General features: G+C 37.9%; 1 protein-coding gene across 8 annotated transcripts in view; it reads left to right on the top strand.

Moving 5' to 3' along the window:
* Positions 1-24891, top strand: part of BRAF (B-Raf proto-oncogene, serine/threonine kinase) — a 169722-nt gene that overhangs the window by 126331 nt on the left and 18500 nt on the right. For 6 of the 8 annotated variants that reach the window (XM_087860784.1, XM_045792502.2, XM_087860785.1 and 3 more), the window contains 3 exons: positions 15278-15324; positions 16136-16254; positions 19915-20046. In XM_087860784.1, the coding sequence (XP_087716910.1) occupies positions 15278-15324; positions 16136-16254; positions 19915-20046 (298 nt within the window). The other 2 variants (XM_045792501.2, XM_087860786.1) reach the window with 2 other exon arrangements.

A 24891-nucleotide genomic window follows, 5' to 3' on the forward strand; every position in this document is an offset into this window, starting at 1 on the left:
GGCTTTTAAATGACTGTCTAAGGCTGGACATTTAATAAGCAGCAGCAAAGGTGTTTAACCCAGAATCTGACTCCCAAGCATTATTCTTTCCCCATATTCATTATGCTACTTTTACATTTTAAAATTAGAATGAAAAGGTAAAAATGTATCTAGTACTGACACCTAGAGCTCTGACTCAAGATCACTTAGAGCAAGTAAGCACAGGACCAGGACCCCAAATCAGATCTGGCTCTTATATCTTCCCACTGAACTCTCACCCTCTCCGTCTCCAAACTAGGGAATATATCTGTAATTTAGATTGTTTACAAGCCTGTGTTCAGCCAAAATGCTTATTGCAGCGAATGATTACCCATTCAGTAACAGTCCCACTTATTCACTAGGCTCAAAACAATCTTCAGCCTTTCATAAAAGTTAGAATCTGAATCTGTTCAAATCTGAAAGGTATATTAAACTTTTGTAGAGAATAAACCATGGCAAAAATAGTAAACATTGATAGAAATAAAAGCTTATTCTGCTCCCATCCCCACCAGTCTCTTTGCTTTCTTCAGCAAGCCAAGCCTGCTCCCTCCTCATGCCCTTGTACTTGTTATTTTTCTCTTTGGGATACTCAGTCCACAAATATCCATAGAACTTCTCCCTTATGTCTCTGTTCACATGGCACCTTTTGAAAGAAGACTTCTTGGGGCGCCTGGGTGTCTCAGTTGCTTAAGCGCCCGACTCTTGATCTCAGCTCAGGTCTTGACCTCAGAGTCAGGAGTTCAAACCCCGTGTTGGGCTCCATGCTAGGCATGGAGCCTACTTAAAAAAATAAATAAAAAATAAAAGAAGCCTTCTGTCATCACCTTATATAACTAGTGTTGCTGCCCCACCTATGTCATTTTTCACTTCCCTCTCCTTTTTTTTTTTTTTTTTTTTTTTTTTAACACAGCTCTATAGTTGTTTATTGTCTGTTACCCCACTAGAATACAAGCTGTATGAGATCAGGGGCTTTGTTTTGCTCATCGTTTTATCCCTAATGCCTAGGACAGGGCCTGGCCTATATTAGGTACTCAATACATATCTATTAAAGAATGAAAGAATGATTACACATAACCACATATTATCGGTAGGTTTACCTTCTGGAAGAGAGAGAAGCCCAGATCTTTCTCATATCAAAACAGAAGTGTCGGGGCACCTGGGTGGCTCAGTCGGTTAAGTGACTGCCTTCGGCTCAGGTCATGATCCCAGCCAGGGTCCTGGGATTGAGCCCCATGTCGAGCTCCCTGCTCAGTGAGGAGACTGCTTCTCCCTCTGCTCCTACCCCAACTCGTGCTCTCTCTCAATCAAATAATTAAATAAAATCTTAAAAAATAAAAAAAGACATCTCTAGGAAAGGGAAAATAGTCAAAGAATAATGAAAGAATAACGAAGGAGAAAGGCTTTTGCTATGAACAGAAGCAACAAAGAACAGTACTAGAAATTGTGATGGGGCAGTGAAGTACCAGGATTGATAAAGACAAGAAGTGACCATAGAGAGAACATTATCAAAATGGAATAGTTCTGTAGTCTGGGGAATAGTCAGTGAAGAGGCAACATGTTCTCATTGCTTTACAGTCTGGGTTCTGTAAGCCTAACCTTGGCATCTGTCTACTCCAAAATACTTGGCTTACATTTTTAGGTAACTAACTATATACTGAGTATACCTGGATATGAATGCAGATCATTTTATCAGTTTAGCCTAGATTTAATAGCTAAAAATTATTTTTTTTTAAAGATTTTATTTATTTATTTGACAGAGATAGAGACAGCCAGCGAGAGAGGGAACACAAGCAGGGGGAGTGGGAGAGAAAGAAGCAGGCTCATAGAGGAGGAGCCTGATGTGGGGCTCGATCCCGGAATGCCGGGATCACGCCCTGAGCCGAAGGCAGACGCTTTAACCGCTGTGCCACCCAGGCGCCCCTTAGCTAAAAATTATTAATAGTAAATTTTAAGGCTTCTAACAAGAGATGTTTTTATTACCAGCTTTAACCAAAGAAGATACAGTTCCTATTTTTCTTTTCTGTTCTTAATAAGACAATAACACACAACTGCTTGAATATATTAACACATCTTTAGTTTCCAAAGGCTTTGGAAGATGTGGGTTTTCAGTTAAAGTGACAGATTTTTGCTGTCTCTTGAAACTTCACTAAAACAATAATCAAGAATTTTTTTTAAGCACGAACATATAAAGATGGAGACAACAGAGAGGAACGAAACAAAAACAACATTTTGAAAGCCAGAAAGTAGATGGAGAAGTGGTAATGGACTTAATACCCCTAAAAAAGCTCAATCCCTAGTTGGCAGTGGGGAAATGAAAACCAACCTGATTTATACCATGGATTCCTCAAAAGTCTCAGGAATTGGCAGTACCAGGTATTTTCAGAAAAGGGAAGGTCCATAAGTGAGAAAGCGTATCTGATCATCTTCTCTGAATACTGTCTCCTGCTCTGTGTCGGTGGGTGACTGCCTCATCCCTTCCCTGGCAATAGACTTTTCTTCTCTGGAGAGAGGAAAGCCAGTTATGTCTGGACTGGGGACGTGGACATGGATATTTGACCAGAAACAGGGGGATTGAGTGACTGCTTCCTGAAGGGTGAATGAAGAGTTCCCCAGCACTCTCTTTTCGGTGATTCCCAGAATGCTGGCAGTCAAACCTTCCCCTTCGGGCAGGAGATTGGAAGAGTCTTCTCTGAGAAAACTTACCAGCCAAGAGGAAAAACCCAGAGATAGTGACATCAGGGATTCCACCTAGATCACTGTACAGGAAAGTTCAAAAACAAGAAGCTCATCTGTACGCTCAAACCTTCACTTAGTTTGACTAAGACATTATCTCTAGATCCTCAAACATCGGATGTTAAAGTCTCCGATGCCAGTGACAGAGACCAAAACAAATAGGAGTTAAAAAGGCAACTAGGAATAAACAAACACAATACAAGGAGCAGAGATGTCCCTCTACCCCAAAAACTATCTGTTTCCTCAAAGATAAAAAGAAGAATTTTTATTCATAAAGCAAGAACAGATGGTTTATAAGGAACATTGGGATAATAAAAACAACAGCAACAATGTTAAAATGTTGATATTGTAGTCTAGTGCGAATTATATGCTTTGCAGTTATTTAAACTTTTAAATGTCGATCCCTCCTTCCCTGTCCTCCACCATCATTTCACAAAGGACAGAGCAAGCTAGATGTAGCTAACCTATACGTCCAGACACTATTTAAATAGCTGCCTAATAATGTACTTTTTTGCAAAGCCCTCATTCAAAATAGTCTGCTTCCTGATTGTTTTCCATATGTTGTTGATCTTTTCTGATTCCTCTCTAAAATGTATTTTGAAGTCAGAGGGTTTAAGCAGAATAAGAATATACTAAGTCATTGTAAAAGGTGCTGGAGTTACAGTCATTCATAGTATAAAACATTCAGTAATTAGGAAAGTTTTGAATCATTGGGAGTTTCAAATGTGTCACCTTTATTAGATTACAGGATATAAGCAGATGCATGACATCTTTGTGGTTTTGTCTTCTTTACTTAGTGAAGGATCATTTCTGATTCCTAGGTTTCCCTATAAATAGCAGAACTGTTCTCATGGTAGATAATGAGAGTCCCACTCTTTAGGAATCAGTGTCAATATACTATGTTTATCATCTTCTCACCTGACAGTCATTGATTCAGCCTAAGGGCCAAGGTGTTTTAAGAATATTGTTACTAAAGAAATTCAGGAGTGGTCAATTTGTCATGCCATTTCTTTGCAGGACTTCTAATTTTAGTATAATATTTGTGGTATAATTTTTAATGTAGTTCTGTCAGAAAATTTACTAAATGTTAAATCAAGACAAAGTTGTGGTCTGTTATACACACAAAAGTGTGATATTCTGAAGAAAGATAAAAAATAACTTGGGGATAAATCCTCATGATTTACTTTTTTTAAATAATGAAGAATATGCCTTCCTTACTTAAACCTAACTGAAAGAAAGATAGAAAAATAGAGTAAAGCTGCAAAGATGGTGAACGTGTATTAATGATTGAAAACAATTCCAGTTGATCAAAGAATATAACGAACGTGATTTTCCAGTGGATAAGAACAGTAACAGGAAAGAAGATACTAATAATTAGAAAAATACAGACTAAAACAAAGAAGTACTATTTTTTACCCACTGGGATTGGCAAAATACCTACATTCTGACGAAATCACATGTTGGTAAAGATTGGGGGACTTGCTTCCTGGCACACACCTCCTGCAGCCGGCCCTGCTGGGGGCGCTTCAGAAGTAGCTGTTAAAGTGGAAACTACCTGGCCTGCCCCCAAGTAATACCAGCTTTTGTTCTAAAAAAGATGTGTATAGGAAGAGATGTATCACAGGAAAATACGTCATAGTGAAAAATTTGGGAACATAAATGTCCATCAGAGGACTTGGATAAATAAAATATTGCAGAAATGAATACAGCAGAAACGAATCACATATTTATCAGTATCAGCTTTAAAGTATAGTGTCAAGTGAGAAAAGCAAGCTAAAGCATGAGACCACTTAAAATTTTAAAAACAACATTTTACATATATATATGTATATATTTTAGGAGCGGTATATATATATATATATGCAGAAATATTAAAAGAAGGATTAGCAGACACAGACCAATTTGGTCGTAGTTGTCTACAAGAATGACAAAAGGGGTCAGGATGGGGACAGCTATCAAGGAGAGAAGGGCTTTAGCTTTACCTATAACATTCTGATTGTTTCTATCTTTTAATAAAAAAAAAGACTCCACGGTTGGGTTTTACTTTCATAACTTGTTTGTAAGTATAAACTTTGAAAAAAGACTGGTGTGTAAAAATTTTAACTGGATTGATTATGGTGAGAAATATGAGTGATTGCTACAGTGATTGCCTTTGGTACAGTTTTTTCTTAATTTCAAAATAAAAGTTATTATAGGGAAATAGCTAGTCACTGTAGAACACTCAGAAAATATATCTTTACTGGTCAATAAGTATGTTGTGACCTCAGCTCTGCTACATAACTTACTCTCCCCCTGTTTTTTACACCAAGTGTTCTGTGGTTTTTTATATATATGTGGTAATGAATTTAGCAGGTATTTACTATGTTTCAGACATTGTTCTGTGTACTTTATTTGTACTACCTCATGTAATCCTCAGCAGCCCTGTGAGGTACATCCTATTATTATCCCCATTTACTTACAAAGAAAGTACTCGTGTAACTTGCCCCTGACACTTTGGCTCTAGGGTATACTCCTTTACACCTTGCTGCTTCTCCATTTTAGTCAATCCTTTCAACACCGCAAATGGGCCCTTAATGTAATACAGCAACCATACTTTTTTTTTTTTTTTTTTAGATTGTTTGTTCTTCCTCTCTCCTAGACGATGTCCTGCCTCCTCTATCCTCAAACCTTCAATGCCTCTCCTCCCAGAGAAGTCAGCTGTTTTTGCTTGCCGTTTCATTGAGAAAATCAGCAGCACCCACCACATCTGCCCACCCACCTATATTCATGCTCAGCTTTTCTGGCTTATTAATAAGAGTGAAAGCCATCCCTTGCATTTAGTGTGCTAGATCCCCATCCTCTTTCCCTTACTCACTGCCATCTTTTGAGTAAATCTCCCCTATTCATCTCCAGCTTTTCCTTTTCTACTGGATTTTCTCCTATTTAAAAAATCTTTCTTGGAGTGCCTTTGGCTCAGTTGGAAGTGCATGCAACTCTTGATCTCAGGATCATGAGTTCAGGTCTCATGCTAGGTGTAGAGATTACTCAAATAAATGAATAAATAAAAACTTTTAAAACAAAATAAAAATCTTTCTTATAGTGCATATTTGGCAGAATGTCGACAGCTGTTGAATCTAGGTGGAGAGCAGCAGAGGGTGATTATTGTACTGTCCTTTTCAGTCTTTATGCTTAAAAATTTGACAATAAAAAAGTTGTGGAGGCCCCTTCTTTGATTCCACTTCCCACTCAAGCTATCACCTCATTCTTCTCTTGACAGTAAAACTTTTCAGAAGAGTTGTTGATATTCACTCTGTAATTTCTCTTCTCCCCTTTTATCTTGGACCCCACTCCAGTCAGGCCTTTGCCCCTATACTCCACCGATATACCTCTCAGTAGACAAGTGGTTATATTCATAGTCCTCCATCTGTTTGTACTGTGGTTGATCACGCCCTTCTCCAATGAAACTCATCCTTAATCCTTTGTTACTCAGAATCTGGTCTGAGTAGCATCTGTACCACCTCAGAGCCTTTTAGAAATGCTGAGTTTTAGGTGCCACCCCAGATCTACTGAATTGGAGACTATATTTTAACAAAATCCCTAAATGCTTTGTATGCATGTTAAAATTTGAGAAGCACTGCTTTAAGGTGTGTTCTCCTGGTTTTCCTTCTCATCCAGTTCTTCCTCAACTCTTTAACCTCTCTAAATATTGGAACCCTCCAGGAATCTCCATTCCCTTGGTTATCTCATCCAGTTTCATGGCTTGAAATACAATGTAATTACCATTTATATGCCAGTCTCCAGCCACTTCGATTGTCTAATGGATTTCTCAAATTTAGTATGTCTCTTACTGAGGACCTGACCTTTTTCCTCAAGCCTGCTCTTCCTGCTTTCCTTTCATCTCAGTAACTGGCAGCTCTGTTCTGTCAGCTGCTTATGTCTATGTCTACATTTTGTAGTTATCTTTGACTCCTCTCTTTTTCCACCATACAACCAATCTATTATAAACTCCTGTTCCCTCTGTTGTTGTTTTTTAAGATTTTTTATTTATTTACTTGACAGAGAGAGCATAAGCAAGCAGGGGGAGCAGCAGGCAGAGGGAGAGGGAGAAGCAGGTTCCCTGCTGAGCAGAGAGCCTGACATGGGGCTGGATCCCAGGACCCCGGGATCATGACCCGAACCTAAGGCAGATGCCTAACAGACTGAGCCACCCAGGCACCGCTCACTCCGTCTTTTAAAGTATATCTAGAATTTTACAAGTTCTCATCACCTATTCTGCTATTCACCCTGATGAAGCCATGATTATCTCTTGCCTGGATTAGTGCCCTGCTTCCTCCCTTACCCATCTTCAGTTTATTCTCCACACAGTACCCAGAATGGTCTTTTTGGGACTTAGCTCAGATTATGTTGCTCCTCTCCCCTTCCATTGTCTCACATTTCACTCAGAAAGGAAGTCAAAGTCCTTACAATAGTACTTCCTCAAAGTAATCACTACCACAACCCCCCCCCCACTTTCTTACTACCTCACTCAATTCATTTATTTCTCTTTGCCCTCTTGCCATTATTAGAGTATGGGCCCTGCCTTAGGGTCTTGCCCTTACTAGTTCCTTTGCCTGCTATGCTGTTATCCCATATCATCATGACTCTTTCCCTCCTCTCCTTCCAGTCTTTAATCAAAAGGTCCCTTGAAAAGAAGCCCTCCCTGCCCTAAAATTACAACCCGCTGCAACCCAACATTTCCTGTCCCCACTTATAGAATACTATATATTCTGCTAATTTATCTTTTTTCTTTTCTGTCTTCTGTACTAAAATGTAAGCACCTTGAGGTGGGTATTTTCTGCTTTATCTCCAAGACTTAGAACAGTTGTTGCTTAGCACACAGGGGGCTTTCACTGAACATGTGTTAAAAGAAAGAACCCCTTCAAGATCATTATTACCTCCATTTTTTTTAGGTTAGGAATGTAAAGCTAAGAAGGATTGTGTAATGTACCCAAGGTCATATGGCTAGTAAGTGATGTAGTTGGAATTTGAACCCAAGTCTTGTTGGGTTGCTCAAAACCCATGCCCTTTCCACTATGCCTCCCTGGTTATGTCATTTAAGTCTTTTTGGCTCTGGTTTTCCCATCAACATAAGTAGACTTACTGCCTTTTGCTTGCCTCACAAAAAAACATGAAGGTTACGAAACTCAATGATGCAGAAATATCCTGAAAACTTTAAAATGCTGTATGTGTATATGAGGGTGGTGGAAATTGTTTTCTTTTAGAAGTTTAGAAGTTTCATAGTTTTTGCTTTTAGTTTAGGTTTTAAATCCACTTCAGATTAGTTTTTGTGTTTGGAATGAGGTAAGGGTTGAGGATTTTTTCCCCCATATGGATATCCCAGCAATATTTGTTAAAATGACTATCCTTTCCTCCATTGAACTACCTTGCTCTTATAAATAAATAAATATTATGCTTCTGATTTTGGACTTGTGAATGTTTGAGGTAAATTTTTTTTAAAAAGTAACATGGTGTGTGTGTGTGTGTGTGTGTGTGTGTGTGTGTTTAAGGATTTATTTATTTATTTGAACAAGTGAGCAAAAGTGAGGGAGAAAGAGAGCACAAGCAGGGGGAGAGGCAGAGGGAGAGGGAGACGCAGGCTCCCCACTGAGTAGGAAGCCCAATCAGGCCAACGGTAGATGCTTAACCAGCTGAGCCACCCAGGCACCCAACATGGTTTTTGATATTGCATGTTTATAATACATTCTCCCTCTCTCTCTCTCTCTCTTTCTCTTTTCTCTCTCTCTCTCTCTTTTTTTTTTTTTAGGCCAGTGTTTTACTTTAGAAGATCTGATTTTCCAAAGGGGGATTATACCCTCTCTAATGCAGATCCCAGCTAGGAAACAAAAAGACATGGAAACATCATATTCGTCAATTAGGAGATTCAATATTGTTAAGATGTTATCCTTCCCAAATTGATCTGTAGACTCATTGTGATTCCAGTCAAAATCTTAGCAGGCTTTGTTGGAGAAATTGACCAGTAGATCATAAAATGTATATGGAAATGCAATGACTAGAATAGTCAAGTCAATTTTGAAAAAGTTGAAGGACTTCTCGTGTTAGATTTCAAAACTTTATATAAAGCCACTGTAATCAAGACCGTGTGATATTGGCATAAGAATAGACATATAAATCAAAAAACAGAATAGAAAACCAAGAAATATATCCATAGGTCTATGTCAGTTGTTTTGGGGGGGGGTCACTTGTTTTTGTTTTGTTTTTTTTTTTACAAGATACCAAGGCACAATTCATGTGGAAAAAATAGTCCTTTCAAGAAATATTACTAGAACAACTGGACATCCATATAGTATGAATAAATAAACCATTTGCCCTTACGGGACACAAGACATTAATATTAACTTGAAATGGATCAAAGACCAAAAACTGAAAATCTAAAACTTCTAGAAGAAACATAGGAGAAAATCTTTGTAGCCTAAAGAAAGGCAAAGATTTCTTAGGACACAAAAAGTAAGGATCATATGAGAGAAAATTCATAAACTGGACTTCATCGAAATTTAAAACTTGCTTTTTGGAAGACTGACACTGTTTTAAAAAAAAATGAAAAGACAAGCCACAGATTTGAAGAAAATGTTTGCAAGATACATTATCTAATTAAAAGACTTGTATCTGAACCATATAAAAACTCTTAACAACTCAGCAATAAGAAAAACCTCCCAGCAAGAAAATGGACAGAAGATTGGAGTACTTTATTAAAAAGGCATAAGAATGGCAAATGAGCACATGCAAAGATGCTCACCATCATTAAACATTAGGGAAGGGCAAATTAAAACTAGAAGACACCACTACACACCCACTAGAATGCTTATAATCAAAACCAGCTGTACCGAGTATTGGCAAGTATGCAGGGCAACCAGAACTCTTACACATTGTTGGTAAGGATCTTAAATGGGGTAACCACTTTGGCAGTTTCTTTTAAAGTTAAGATTGCCACATGAGCAATTCTAATCTTACTTATTTGCCCAAAAGTGAAAACATAAGTGAACAACAGAGACTTGTATTTGAATGTTTATAGTATCTTACTCAAAATTGCCAGAAACGAGGAACAACCCAAATGTGCAACAGGTCACTTGTTAAGTTGTGGTATATCCATACCCTGTAATACCGCATGCAGCCAGTGTATGAATCTTAAAATCATGCTGATCAAAAGCCATGGATTTTGTTTATATGAAATTCTAGAAAAGACAAAACTAACCTCTAGTAACAGAAATCGTTATCAGTGGTTGCTGAGCCTGGGAGGGTTTCATTGCAGAAATACATGAAGAAAGTTTGGGGGGTGATGGATATTCTTTATGTGGATTGTGGCTGGTCATTATACAAGGGTATATATTTGTCAAAACTCAAACTACATAAAATTGGGCGCATTTTGTGTTGTATACAAATTGTACCTCATAAACTTGGTTTTTTAAAAGTAAAAGAAACTGAGAACTCTAAGTAAAAATAAAATTTAGGCCTTTGGATCATAACTAGAAAAATATGTGAACTTCACTTCTTAGGGATTTTAACTGTTCTGAATGATTATTGACTGCAGAGGAGTAGCAGAATGTCATTCCCTTCAATCTTGCTCACTTTCCACATTGTGATTATGAGGGAAGTAGAGGGCATCAAAGTAGAAGGGAGACTATAATTGAAACTGCTTGGATCAAATCTTGTCACCACCATCAGGCATACCAGTCCAATTGGCTGCTACATTCTCTGTAGGTGTCTGAGGAGAGATTGAGCTTGCTCCGTGAAGTCTGATGAACTTTGTGAAATCGTGTAGTATTAGTGAAAGAGGACTGAAATGCTCATGTCTATGTGGACCAGTTCTTTGGTTTTAGAAACAATTGAAAATACAAGAAAATCACAGTAAACTTAAGTGAGAGACACTTGGGGCTGTTGTAAATAGACTAGATGATAAACGAGGCAAATACTATGGCAAATGTAGCTGTACTATTTGAATTACAGCAAGGCATTTGAATGACACTTCTCATGATATTGTTGAGGATAAGATCAAGAGATGCAACATGCATGGAGAATTCAACTAGATTCATAACGTATAGTGATCAGACCTGAAGCTACTAAGCTAGAAGGAGATTTTTGTTTCATTTCTTTCTTGAATATGACGAACACATTTACAGATAACTTAGACGAGGTCTTCATTAGCACGCTGGTCTTTTAAAACTTATTTTTTAGTGAGAACTAAAATTTTAATAAGCTGGAATGATAGGCCATGTCTACAAAATATCGCGTCCAACTCCAACAAAGAGAGAGATACATACAAATATAAGATGGGGAAACTGTTTTGTAGGAGCAATGCAAGAACAACAACTCTGTAGGGTTGTAACTGAATGTAATTTTAATAGGAGTCAGTACAGTGACTATGGCTACCATAATAATCACAATAATGGCTGACAAAAATTTTTAACCCACCATAAGGAAGATGAAAGTGAATTTGATTTTTGTTTTGATTTTAGATTCCACATATAGCTGTGATCATATGGTATTTGTATTTCTCTGACTTATTTCATTACACATAATGCTCTCAGGGTCCATACATGTTGCAAGTAGCAGGATATCCTTTTTTGTGGCTGCCTAATATTCGTCTGTGTGAGTGACATTTTCTTCATTCATTCATGGGCACTATTGTTTCCTTGTCTTTGCTATTGTGAATAATGCTGCAATAAACATGAGGGTGCAGATGTCTCTTTAAGATCCTGATTTAAGTGCTTTTGGATATATACCCGGAAGTGGGATTACTGGATCATACGATAATCCTATTTTCAAGTTTTTTGAGGAACTTGCACAGTTTTCCTTAGTGGCTGCTAAGGATGTTCCCTTCATCAGTGCACAGGAGTTCCCGTTTTTCTACATTCTTGCCACCACTTGCTATTTCTTGTCTTTTTGATAATAGCCATGCTAACAGGTGTGAGATGATATCTCATTGTGGTTTTGATTTGGATTTCCCTGATGAGTAGTGATGCTGGACACCTTTTGGCCATCTGTATGTGTTCTTTGGAAAACTGTTTTTTAATCAGACTGTTTGGGGGTTTTGCTAGGAGTTATACAAGTTCTTTTATTTTTGAATATGCCCTTATTAGATATATGATTTGCAAATATTTTCTCCCACTTGGTAGGTTGCCTTTTCATTTTGTTCATGGCTTGTGTCCTTTGCTGTGCAGAAGCTTTTTAGTTTGATGTAGTCTCACTTGTTTATTTTTGCTTTTGTTGCCTTTGGTTTTGGTATCAAACCCCAAAAAATCATTACCAAGACCATTGTCAAAGAGCTTGCTACCTATGTTTTTTTTCTAGGAGTTTCATGGTTTCAGGTCTTACATTCAAGGAGAAATTAAGATGAGAGTCACTCTATAGTTTATGTTGATCAGATCAAATCTAGAGTATTGTATTTACTCTTGGAACATCATATTAAGCTATAAAAAGAATGTTAAACAGCTGAATCTTGGATAATAACTTGAAAGAAGTAGAAAGAACAAATTTTACTAGATGATTGCCCAGCTTTCAGATTAAATGATTCTGTAGGTGGATACTTTTTTTTCAAGGAAGGAAACTCCTAAGAGACGCCTATCAAAAGGATATGATATTCATTTGGTTTATAGCATGGTTTTTCTTTTCCTGCTGCTTTTATAAACCTGGAAGTTTCTCTTTAACATCTTAGAAAAGTTAAAAAGGGGCTCCAGTTTAATTGCCCGAAATAATGGATACACTTCTGTATCATCTGTAGTAAAGTTAATTTCTTCTTGTTCCCTACCCTCAACCAGTTATGTGTCTTTTGGCAGCTTTCATTATGACTGGTGCTTAGAAAATTATGTTTTAGTGTCAGCCTATATAGAATTATATAGGGTAGTAATTACTCTGGAACATTATATCATGTAGAGAATATGAGAAATTATACTCATTCCATTTTTCCATCTGGGGAATTTGAGTACCTTTTCTTTTGAACCATCCATTATATAGACCTGGATTTCTGCTTTTTCACTGCTTTTATTGCAGAGATGCTACAGAAAGAGAATTATTAAATGAAATAAAAGTTAGGAAAGTAGTTTGTAAACAAAGGGTTACACAAGGATAAGGTGTGCTATTTCAAGTTGCAGCTATATGCAACTTTAGCCTATAGTAGATTTATGCTGTCCAGCTTCTACTAACATTATATCACTAGCTCAGTAATCGTATTCATATCTTGCTAATTATCTAGTCCTTTCCTGGTCAAATTTTTTCTCCTAGGGGCACCTGGGTGGCTCAGTGGTTAAGCATCTGCCTTCGGCTCAGGTCATGATCCCAGGGTCCTGGGATGTAGCCCCGCATCAGGCTCCCTGCTCAGTGGGAAGCCTGCTTCTCCCTCTCCCACTCCCCCTGCTTGTGTTCCCTCTCTCGCTGTCTCTCTCTCTGTCAAATAAATAAATAAAATCTTTAAAAAAAATTTTTTTTCTCCTCAACCCTCTAGTTAATTGCTGTCTGCCTTGCTCTTGTTATATCTCTTCGTATCAGGTTTGTTGAAAAGATTGACACCATCAAGAACACCTTTATCTTCCCTTATAACATCATCATTTCTCCATATATTCATATCTACCACCTATTTGTTGCCGTTATTAATTTCAAAGGAGTCAGAATCTCTTTTCGAAGACCAACACCTGTTCTATGCACTAAATACCAGATCTCTGACCAAAGCACCGAGCTCCACCATTGAATACCATGACCATTTGTTCCCCTTTCTTTCTAATTGAGACAGGGTCTCCCCATCTTGAAAAAGCTTGTGATTGAGACTCCTGTTTCTCCATCTGTACCATTCTGTGTCACTGCAGAACTTTTTAAGCAAATGAGACCTATAACTGATATCACATTTTCTTCCAACCTCAGAGAGACCATGTGATGTAGTGGGACAAGACTGGGCTTAAGAAGTCATGACAATGAGGGGCGCCTGGGTGGCACAGCGGTTAAGCGTCTGCCTTCGGCTCAGGGCGTGATCCCGGCGTTATGGGATCAAGCCCCACATCAGGCTCCTCTGCTATGAGCCTGCTTCTTCCTCTCCCACTCCCCCTGCTTGTGTTCCCTCTCTCGCTGGCTGTCTCTATCTCTGTCGAATAAATAAATAAAATCTTTAAAAAAAAAAAAAAAGTCATGACAATGAGAGAATCTTAGAGTGTGCTAGATGCTGTAGAGGAAATAAACAGTGATGTAGGAGAGTAATTGGAGGAGAAGGGGTTCCTCTGTATCAATAGTCATTTGAAATGAAAATTTTATCTGAGAAGAAAGTTTCAAAATCTTGGTATCTGGGAGAATGAGGAAGTTTACATGAAGATGAGAAAGCATGAGTAAAGCTTAATTATTATGAATCTATACCATTTGGACTTTACAGTGTCATTTTAAAGCAAAATTTATTTCCTAATGGTCATTGTCAAATTTTGGATGTCTCATATATCTGTTCTTTCCAGTATTAAACGAAGAAAAATAACTTTCTAGGATATTGTATGCATTTCATTGTAGTTGATTCAACAGACATGTTGAATATGTACCACATGCCAGGCACTGTGCTAGGCACTGGAGATTAAACAGAAATAAACTAGGCACAGCTCTTACCCTCAGTGAACTCAACTGAAGCAGTTTTTAGGGGTAACATAGATAATTTAAACTTATCATTGACTTTAAGATAGATTCATTGGACATTATGTAGCAGGTTTGCTCCTCACTGTTTTTGTTTGCTTGTTTTGAAAATTTATTTTATTCTCCATTATTTAATTTCCTCTTATTATACACTATTTTAAACTAATCAACAACAGGGTTATTTACTGTGGCCATTAGTAACTAATTGGAAGACTAATTAAATGATTAGCATGTGTGGTAAAGCTCCCATATTTTTAGGTTACTTTAAGAATGTACAATACTACCTTTAAAATTATCAATCAAATTTGAATATTCTAGTGGAGTTTACTTCTAAAAAGAAAGTGAGCCATAGGCACAGGGAAAAAATACATGAATCAAGCTGTTACAATAATTACGCTATAACTCAACAGTGAAAGATCACTTTCAGTTGAGTTAGTCATGGCAAAGCTTCATTCAGGAATTAGAGTGTATGTTCAGTCGTAAAGGATAGGTATGAATAAGTGGAGAATAGAATGAAAGCTAAGTTGGGGTTGGGTTTGGGAGGGGAGCATTGATTGCAGAGGTGGGATTAAATATCAAGGTATATTTAAAGGACATGGATAAATAGGCTTGACGGGAGTGAAAGGTTTGTATTGGTAAATAGTAAAAGATAAAGCAAAGTCTTAATAGAACACACGGTTTGAGCTGTACCATAATAGTACTATGTTCCTATAATCCTAAATTCACTTACAGTTTATTTTAAGATTTCTTATGTAAAGGGTTATCACAATGTACAGTTTGCAATTGTATCATGATTTTGAATAAGTCTTTATTTACACCCCTAAATTATGTTCTATAGATTTTGAGGCCAGAGTCTTTACCCCTACTCAGGTTAAAATGATGTTTTGTTTTTCAGTTACTTACACGCCAAGTCAATCATCCACAGAGACCTCAAGAGTAATAGTATCCTTCCTGAAATTTGTCTGCGACGTTTGAAAACATCCTGACTTTTTCTTCTGCATTTTGTCTTCACATTATGTAAAAACAGTTTTCCTGCTAAGTTCAATATAATGTAAAGAGAATTAATGAACGGGTTTGCATGAGAGCATAGTAAAGCAGGGTACTACAACATGCTTTTGGTTTCTGAACATTGGAGCATTACCAAAAAATCTACCAAGTCTTTATGATAGTAGGACTCTTATGATTGCGTGCTTACATCCTGTCAGCACCGTAAAATGGCTAGCTATCTGCTCGTTTCTTTCGGTGCTCTGACGCTGCTCTGCAGTAGTTGAGATGTAACTGAAGGTTCTAACTTACGTAACAATGAGGTGAGAAAAATATAATGTTTCTTCTTCTTCCATAAACCCAGATCAAGCCCCTATCTGCCAACCAACTTCATTGCAATGAAGAACCTTTGTTGCTTTCCCAGCAGTGCCAAAAGCATATCTGGGTCTATGTTACTAAAGATTAGTTTCGGGGTTTCCTGTAAACGTAGGTAGGAAAGCACCTCACCTCATCCTACCACATTTCAAGCCTCAAAAATCTTAAAAGCAGGTCACATAAGCCAAATAGAACCATATTTTTTAAAAACATATTCATTAACTTTAAGGGGAAATATGAAGTACTATACTTTTTAAAGGAATATCAATTTTACCAAAAAAAGAAAATCCTATTACAGAATTCTAGAAACTAGATCTCTTACCTAAAATTTTTATAATGCTTGCGTTGCTAGGAAAATGAGATCTATTGTTTTCCTTTACTTACTACACCTCAGATATTTTTCTTCATGAAGACCTCACAGTAAAAATAGGTGATTTTGGTCTAGCCACAGTGAAATCTCGATGGAGTGGGTCCCATCAGTTTGAACAGTTGTCTGGATCCATTTTGTGGATGGTAAGAATTGAGGCTATTTCTCCATTAATTAAATTTTTGGACCCTGAGATGCTGCTGAGTTACTAGAAAATCTTTGAAGGTTTCAACTGTAGTATTTTCATAATTCCCAGTATTCACAAAAGTCAATGTTGATCTTATTTTTCTTTATCTTTAAAAAGAGGTTGTGAAACCAGTTTCAGTATATTTCAAACAAAAAATACGTATTTTATAAACACTGTTTAAATTTTATCCAGAATTGTCTCTTTAAAATATTTTGTGTTCAAAATGTTCTGTGTACCCTGTTCCCAAAAGAAAAAACAAGTGTGCAATTTCAGCAGGTATGATCTGCAGCAATTACTAAGGTTTTACTGAGAAAACTACTCCTTTTAAGAGAGAGGCTATTTCACAATCTTACTTAAGCCTAAACTGGAAAGTTACTTCCTTTAGACTAGAAAGAACCTGTAATTATGGGGCAGCTGGGAATGAAAGACCAAAAAAAAAAAAAAATTTTAACACTGTCAGTCACGTGCTGCCCTGCATAGCTCTTTCTTGCTTTTTCTTTATTCCTGTTTCCACTTTGTGGAAAAGAAGGCAAGGAAAACGTCTGTGCTGTTACTTTCAGCAGGCTGTGAAAAGGGCAGATATAGGAACCATCCTCTAAGCTAGCAGTTCTCAAAAGGGGCCCTAAGACCCTTTTGGAGGTCCCCCAGGTCATGCCTGTATGAAAGCAGATGTTTCTTCATATTCTTCTACCAGAGTGACATATCACAACAAATTGAATGCAGAAGCAAATATGTGACCAGAGCTGGCTGCTGTTAACCTGTCAGAGAATTACAGTACTGTTCTTCTCACTGAACTTTCTTTGGTTTTGAAAATACACTTTTCATTAAAAATGGGTGATCTGTGTTAACATCTAATGGCTGTTGTTTTATTATTTATGAAATTACTAAATATTTTAACAGTTTCCCAGTTATGTTTAAATATGATAATATTTTATGTAATCCACATAAAAGTTCCTTGGGGTCCTCAGTAATTTTCAAGACTAAGAGTCCTGAGACCAAAAAGTTTGAGAACCGCTGCTCTCAGCTGAATACAGAATGTCCACAAACTGTTAGTGCAATTTGAAACTTTAAATAATTGAATTTGCTCTAAGTCTTTGGGATACACTGCTGGAAACAGAAGAACTGCAAGGGCTCTTGAAGCCATGTTTGCATAAATTCCCTGATCTGTAGCAGTCTCCAAGAGGAGAGTTCCAAGATAAACTGTGAATTAGTCAAGTAAACATAGGGTTAAATTCAGCTGTGATTTCTTGTAATAATAATTGAAGTGTAACACCCAGTGCTCATCACATCACATGCCCTCCTTAATGCCCATCACCCAGTTTGATGAATCATTGAACATTATATGAAAAACCAATGATGTACTATACCTTAGCTAATTGAATTTAAATTAAAAAAAAAAAAAAAACGACTGGAGCCAAGTGACAAGGTGAAAGGGGCACATTGGACTTAGGAGATCTGTACTCTAGTGCTCTTGTTTGATTCTCGGCCTGCACGTTTCTTAACCTCCTCCACGTCTCTCCATCTTTAATGTTGGTTGGACTAGTGGATTTCTAATGCCTTTTTTGTTTCTAAGGTTCAGTAATTAAGAGCTAGCTAGGTTTGTTTCTTTAATATGTTTTAATTGTTTTAATCATTTTACAAAGAAGAGGCTTATTAATTGTAATCTGGATCTCATGCACCTTTAAGGCACACATCTTGTTACAAGATAGCAGTGTATCCTAGGAAGGGCCAGGCTGGCAGATAGCAAGTACTGAAATTGTAAAACCTAAAATTAAAAAGAAACGAAGGTGTGTTTATTTTAACTAGTGTGGTAGAGAGACTCAGTTATGTTTCCAAGTTTGTCCTTTTTTCAAAAACCTTAGTTTATACAGTTAGCAGATCATTATACATAAAGTTTTATATTTTCTTCTATTTTTTGTTGATACCTAGGTAGATTGGTTCATCCTTTATTCCATCAAGCTGAGCTCTAATATAAGAGATTAGCCAGTAGTACACTTAAATGTTGAATAAATCCTTTTGGGTTGATACTGCCTTCAAAAACAAATACAGAGCATCCATACACTAGTAAAGAAGAGTTTGGTCAGAACTAAGGTTATGTAATTCTCTGAATTCTTCTCAACCTTGTTTTATATTTCTTAGAGGGGAAAGAAATCTTTATGAAAATTTTTTCAAATTAAAGCACTAAATTAATTGAGGATCAATCATGCATTTCTTGTAAATAGATGACATACAACTTTTCATCAAGCCATCTACCAACAACAGTAGAGGTAAAACTAAGTTTTTAAAAAGACGTTTAGTTCCTCAACTGATTTATTACTCTGTTCCTCTCAAAATTGTGTTCTGGCTTTTTTTAAATTATGCCTGAGTCATAACCAGCCTCTCAGTATTCTAACTTGTTTATCACATCACAGTTGTATATGGTTTATTTTGTATTGTATTACTAAAAGCAGTCAGCAATAAAATGTTTGACAAAAGTAAGTCTTCTCCTTCACCCCCCATCCTTCATCAGGATCTCCTACACATCTTCTGTCAGTGGTTCTCAACCTTGGTTGGACATTAAAATCATCTGGGGAGCTGTAAAAATCAGTAATGCTTGGATCCCATCCCCAGATTCTGTTGTTATATTATTGGGCTGGAATGTAGTCTGGACATTGAGAGGTTAAAGAGTACACAGGTGATTGTGATTTGCAGGTGAGGCTGAGTGCCATTGCCCGCCTTGTGAGATAGTCTGACCAGTGACCAGGAATCTTGTCCCATGTCCTCCAGCCATTTATGCAGTCAGTTCAGGTTTATGCTTTCATAGAGCTTTTACTTACACTCTGCAATTTCTCTAGTCAGTCAGTTCTTCGAATGAAACAATATAGCAGATGCAAGGTGAAAGAACTCTTTTAAGTTTATATTTAGCTGACCATTTATTGTATTTAATGAACACAGCCAATAAGAAATTAAGTGGTAGAGTACAGTGAGTAAAATGTGTAAAAATGTAACAAATATGGTTTGGTCTGTGTCTTTGCCCAAGAAGCAAGAGGCCATGATTCTTCATACCATCTTCTAAATCGACTTCTGCCTCTCGCTTTCGTTAATAAAGCATCTATGGCATGTTGATAATGCTTTTGGAAGCAGGAAAGGGGTTTGAGTTTGTCAGTCTTGAAGTTTTACCAGTATTGTCAAAGGCACCCTGAGACGAGAACCATTGTACCAATGGGAATACTTAAATTCTAAGGCATAGTGGTTGTACTCCCAAACATGTTAGGACCACAGGTCTGGTATTTCTTTACTGAATCAGGAACGGGAAACGGGAACTGATTCTTGATAGGGCTAGTCCTGGGAAGGATTCAGATAGCAATGACAGTATTTTGTGCAGAAAGAGGATGGCTGATAAAATTATAAAGTCTTAGCAATGTATATGGAATCTCAGGTAATACTACCTCTTTCAGAGCTTACCGAGCATTTTTTTCTTAATTGGTTTTATTTCTTTGCCCATTAGTAAGAGAATTGATTGCATATTAGATGGATTATTTAATGACAAAAGCATTGTCCTGGGAATTGTAATAATTTGCTTTTCAGTCTTTTTAGTTGAAGAATAAACAAGAATATTTTTCTTTTTGTGTTCTAACAGGCACCAGAAGTGATCCGAATGCAAGATAAAAACCCATATAGCTTTCAGTCAGATGTCTATGCGTTTGGGATTGTTCTATATGAATTGATGACCGGACAGTTACCTTATTCAAACATCAACAACAGGGACCAGGTAAATAGTTACTGTCTCTTGGGGTTTATTTTGCTATTTGTATAAAGACTCCAGTTTGTTGTGGAAAAGAAGTGTTGAGTCCTGAGTAGGCATGAAGGACGGGTATCTGGATCTTTGTTACCCCTTTTGGAAACCTTTGGTGGACTGTTGGCAGTGATAGCAGCATGTAAGGCCTTCCTTGAAATGTCAGTGCCAAGTGTGGAGCGCAGTTCCTGATATTCTGACTAGACACTAGAGCTGCCGCAGTGGAGGTCACTCACGTGTGTTGACCACACAGACCGGAAGAAGTGCTGCCGCGGCATCTGGGCTTTGTGCCTTCTATGCTGTCACAGGTTGTGCTGAGCGGGCGCTCAGCTATGCACTTCTTTATATCCAGTTCTTTTAAAATTATTAAGGTTTCTCCTTTTTTTTCTGATTTTTAAAACTAGGTAAATGGGAAGACTAATGTATCATGCTTTCATTTTTCTATAACGAGGATTCTGGTAGGAGGGGATTTTTTAGTTCTTTCTTCTTCTGTTCTGAGTCCTACCCCAAAGTCCCTCCCAGAACCTCATGCAGCTCTTTGCCTTTTCTATCCCAGCCACATTCAATTCACCAGGACTTTAACACAGACCAAGAAAAAGGAATTGTCTTTACTGACATTGTTACATTGTGTACCTCAGGATTTAAAAAGTGTGTGTGTGTGTGTGTGTGTGTGTGTGTGTGTGTGTACAGATTACAGCGGTTCCACTGTTAATATATTAGAAAACGATGGTCAACCGTATAAACTGTGGTTAAATAATATTTATATTTTATGCTGTGGTTTGCTTCAGAGTTACCTGGATAATTTGTTTAAAAATGGAGATACTGGGGGTGCCTGGGTGGCTCAGTCTGTTAAGCATCTGACTCTTGATTTCAGCTCAGGTCATGATCTCAGGATCATGAGATTGAGCCCCACATCGGGCTCTGTGCTGGGCATGGAATCTGCTTGGGATTCTCTCTCTCCATTTGCTCCTCCCCCCCCCCCAGGCTCACTCAGGTTCGTGCGTGCACGCTTTCTCTCTCTCTCTCTCTCCCCCCCTCAAAAAAAATAAATAAAAAATGGAGGTACTGGAGCAGATTCTAGTTCCATGGAGTAGGATCCAAGCACTTACATTTTTAATAAGTTTCCCAGGTGATTTTGATATATACCAAAGTTGAGAATCACCAATCCAAAGAATTAAAAAAAAAAGTGTGAATGTTTTATGTGTTTTATCATAACCTCTTAATCTAATGAAGTGATGGTTTTTAATGTATAAATATATTACTTCATTTAAGTAGTGTGTGTGTTTTGGTCATCAGCTCAACTCTCGATCTTTTTGGTAATACCTCTGAGTTATCTTTCTTACTAAGAACTTCAGTTATCCTGTGGTTTCAGAGGAGTAATCTCATTTGTCATGTACTTTGTGTATACTTACTGAGTCACCATATGGCCCCTTACCCAGAGTGGTCCTGATTTTATAGTGCAAGAATTTTTTTTAAATGACTATGTTTCGGGGCACCTGGGTGACTTAGTTAACTGTCTGACTTTGGCTGGTCCTGGGATCCCTGCGTTCGGCTCCCTGCTCAGCGGGGAGCCTGCTTCTCCCTCTTATCCCAGCTCATGCTCTCTGTCACTATCTCTGTCTCTCTCTCAAGTAAATGAATAAAGTCCTTAAATTTTTTTAAAAAATAAATGTGTTTCTACCCAAGTCAGCACAAAGCTCATTGTTTAGTTTTTGTTTGGTTTTTCTAATCACTACATAGCTTTAGAATGTTGAATCTTACTTCTGAGTGTTAAAAAAATCTGTAACCCAGGGGCGCCTGGGTGGCACAGTGGTTAAGCGCCTGCCTTCGGCTCAGGGCGTGATCCCGGCGTTATGGGATCGAGCCCCACATCAGGCTCTTCCGCTGGGAGCCTGCTTCTTCCTCTCCCGCTCCCCCTGCTTGTGTTCCCTCTCTCGCTGGCTGTCTCTATCTCTGTCAAATAAATAAATAAAATATTTAAAAAAAAAAAAATCTGTAACCTGGCTCCTAATTACCTGATATTTTAAGCCTGCATGAAACTTAGGTTCGAGGTAGACGAAACTACTAGCTAAGGAACATAATGGAAACATTGCATTTACTGGACTTGTGACAGATCCTAGATAACTGAGATGATCGATCTGATGATGGCAGTCAGAATAGCCACAACGTTTCTAATTTGCAAGCTTCCTGTGCTCTGCCTTTTATAGACTCATTAACTCAACCATATGACATCATACCCTGTGCCATGTTTACTTTTCCTTTGCATGTTACTTTTTTTTTTTTTAAGATTTTATTTACTTATTTGACAGAGACAGCACAAGCAGGGGGAGCAGTTGGCAGAGGGAGAGGGAGAAGCAGGCTCCCCGCCGAGCAGAGAGCCCAATGTGGGGCTTGATCCCAGGACCCTGGGCTCACAACCTGAGCCAAAGGCAGACACTCAACCGACTGAGCCACCCAGGCACCCCACTTTTTTTTTAAGATTTATTTATTTATTTTTAGAGTGAGAGCATGAACAAGAAGAGGGGCAGAGGGAGAGGGGGAGAGAGGGTCTCAAGCAGACTCCCCGCTCAGCATAGAGCCTTACTTGGGGCTCAATCCCACGACCCTGAGATCATGCCCTGAGCCAAAATCAAGTTGGACGCTTAACCAACTGAGCCAGCCAGGCACCCTGCATTTTACTTTTCTACAGGAATTACTAGGGCATTCTAATTTAGTTTTAGTTGATTTATCATAGAGAATACAAATAAAAATTTATTAATCTAAGATATGGATGAAATCCAGTGAATACGTTTGTTTTAATGAAGTAATAAAATTAAATTTTGGAAACAGGTATTATTATTTCCAAAATTTGGATAAAAGCATCCCAGAGTTCTGCACTCATCTATTTCTTGGCATTTTAGGTGCTTTTGTCTTCCATGGGAATATAATAAATGATGTGGCAAGGGCTTACTCTCCATGAGAGAAGTAAGTGAGTGACCAACAGAAGGGTAAGGCCTTTACTAGTTAATCCTTTCTGGTAGTATAGTTAGAGTCTTCTGGAATTTGCCATTCTAAAACCAAGTTGGGTGTTTGTTGAAGAAAAAGGAGGTAGAAGAATGATACACTCTTCCTATCACCCCCCAGTCTACTTCATTGCTTCTTAGTCTGCTTTCCTCAAATGGCACTTTCCATGGAATTCCCTCTAGTAACTCTAGTTATCTTCAATGAAGTAATCCCAGGCTTTGGTCCATCTATCCCCTTGATTTAATTTTTCTTTTTCTTTCACTATGATCTCTGTGGCTCTCAGATTGGACTTCTGTTTGAAAATTTAGGAATATTCTTTTTTAGGGGGGTAGGACAACTGCGTCTTTACTGTGCACCATAGGAACCATTCCTGTACACACACACCCGCCCCATATTCTGAGATGGCAGCTTTTTCCTGTAAATTTAAAGCAGGACTCTGGTTAAGCAGCTTGATATAAAGACCAACCTTGGACTCATGACCTGCACGACCTGGTCACTTTACCTCTTCAGGTGTCTTTTTTTCCCCCCATTTATAAAAATAAGAAATTGGACTAAAGAATTCCTTGTAGTTATAAAGATCAGATTCTTTCCTCAAGCACATCTCTTAGCTCCTCAGGGGATGGCCATCCCTATGTTACTTTGCAGAATAGCGTGCCTTTTGTTTTCCTTACTCTAGTACTGAAGTCTGAGAAATTGCTGTCATTTTCCCCCTCTTTATCCTTCTATTTCACTCTGTAATCACACTAATCTTCCCTCTTCAGTGCAGCTTTTCTAAGTTGGGATTAATAAGGCACTCATTTGAGTATATTGACACTCTTTCTTTTCTTAGAGCAGAAGTGCTATGTCATCTTAGAAGAAAATAACATAACTCTTGTCTTATTTTAAGTATATTTCAGTTACTATTAACTGTATAATAAAGCACCCAAAATGTAGTCTCTAAAGCAAATTATGAGTCTGCAGCTTGGGCTGCTGTCAGTAAGGAAGTTTTATTTCTGTGTCACGTGGTATTGCCTACGGGTACATTCATTGGGTGTTAAAGGATCCACTTCCAAAATGACTCATTCACATACCCTACAAGGTGTGGTGCTAGCTGTCCACTGGAAGCTCAGTCAGGGCCAAGGGCCAGGGGCCTCAGTTCTCCAAATGGGCCTTTCTGTGAGGACTTCTTCATGGAAAGCATGGTCTTGGTTATAGCCTGGTGGCTGGATTCTTTTTTGTTTTTCCCCCTGGGGGCTGTGTTCTAAGCGTAAGACCTCAAGAGACAAGAGATAGGAAATAATAAGTACCGGTGTCTTATCAACACACGAATTATTTCAATAAGAAATTTTCAAAGCTATATGCAAAGCACTGTGGGATAGAGAAGGATGCAAAGATGAATAAAACACAGGCCGAGTTGTTAGTGGAGTTTTACCAATCTGTTGACGCAGTGCAGGGGGTGATGAGCAGACATTGTGCCCCAGTAACAGAGACGAGTGAACGAAGGGGCGAACATGCCGGGAGGGCCGGATGTGAGTTGAGAATGAAAGTAACCAGTCAGTCCCATAATTTCAAATTGTACTACTCATTTTATCGTGTCTGTGCCACTTAAATCTTCTATACATGAATTATCCAGGTAAGTCTTCCCTTTAATAAAGTTTAAGTAATTGCAAGGAACGTGATTCCCAAAATAAAGCCATTGTATCTTTCTTATCGATGTATCCAGTAAAATCTAAAAGCCATTCTGACTTGATACATACCATCACTTGTTTAAAAAATAGATTCTTTAATTTTTGGAAGTTTTTGAAGAAACATTTTTAACATATTTTATGCTTTCAAGGC

The sequence above is a fragment of the Ursus americanus genome, chromosome 3 (assembly GCF_024610735.1).
Source record: "Ursus americanus isolate L20-20 chromosome 3, mUrsAme1.1.p, whole genome shotgun sequence".
Classification (NCBI taxonomy): domain Eukaryota; kingdom Metazoa; phylum Chordata; class Mammalia; order Carnivora; family Ursidae; genus Ursus; species Ursus americanus.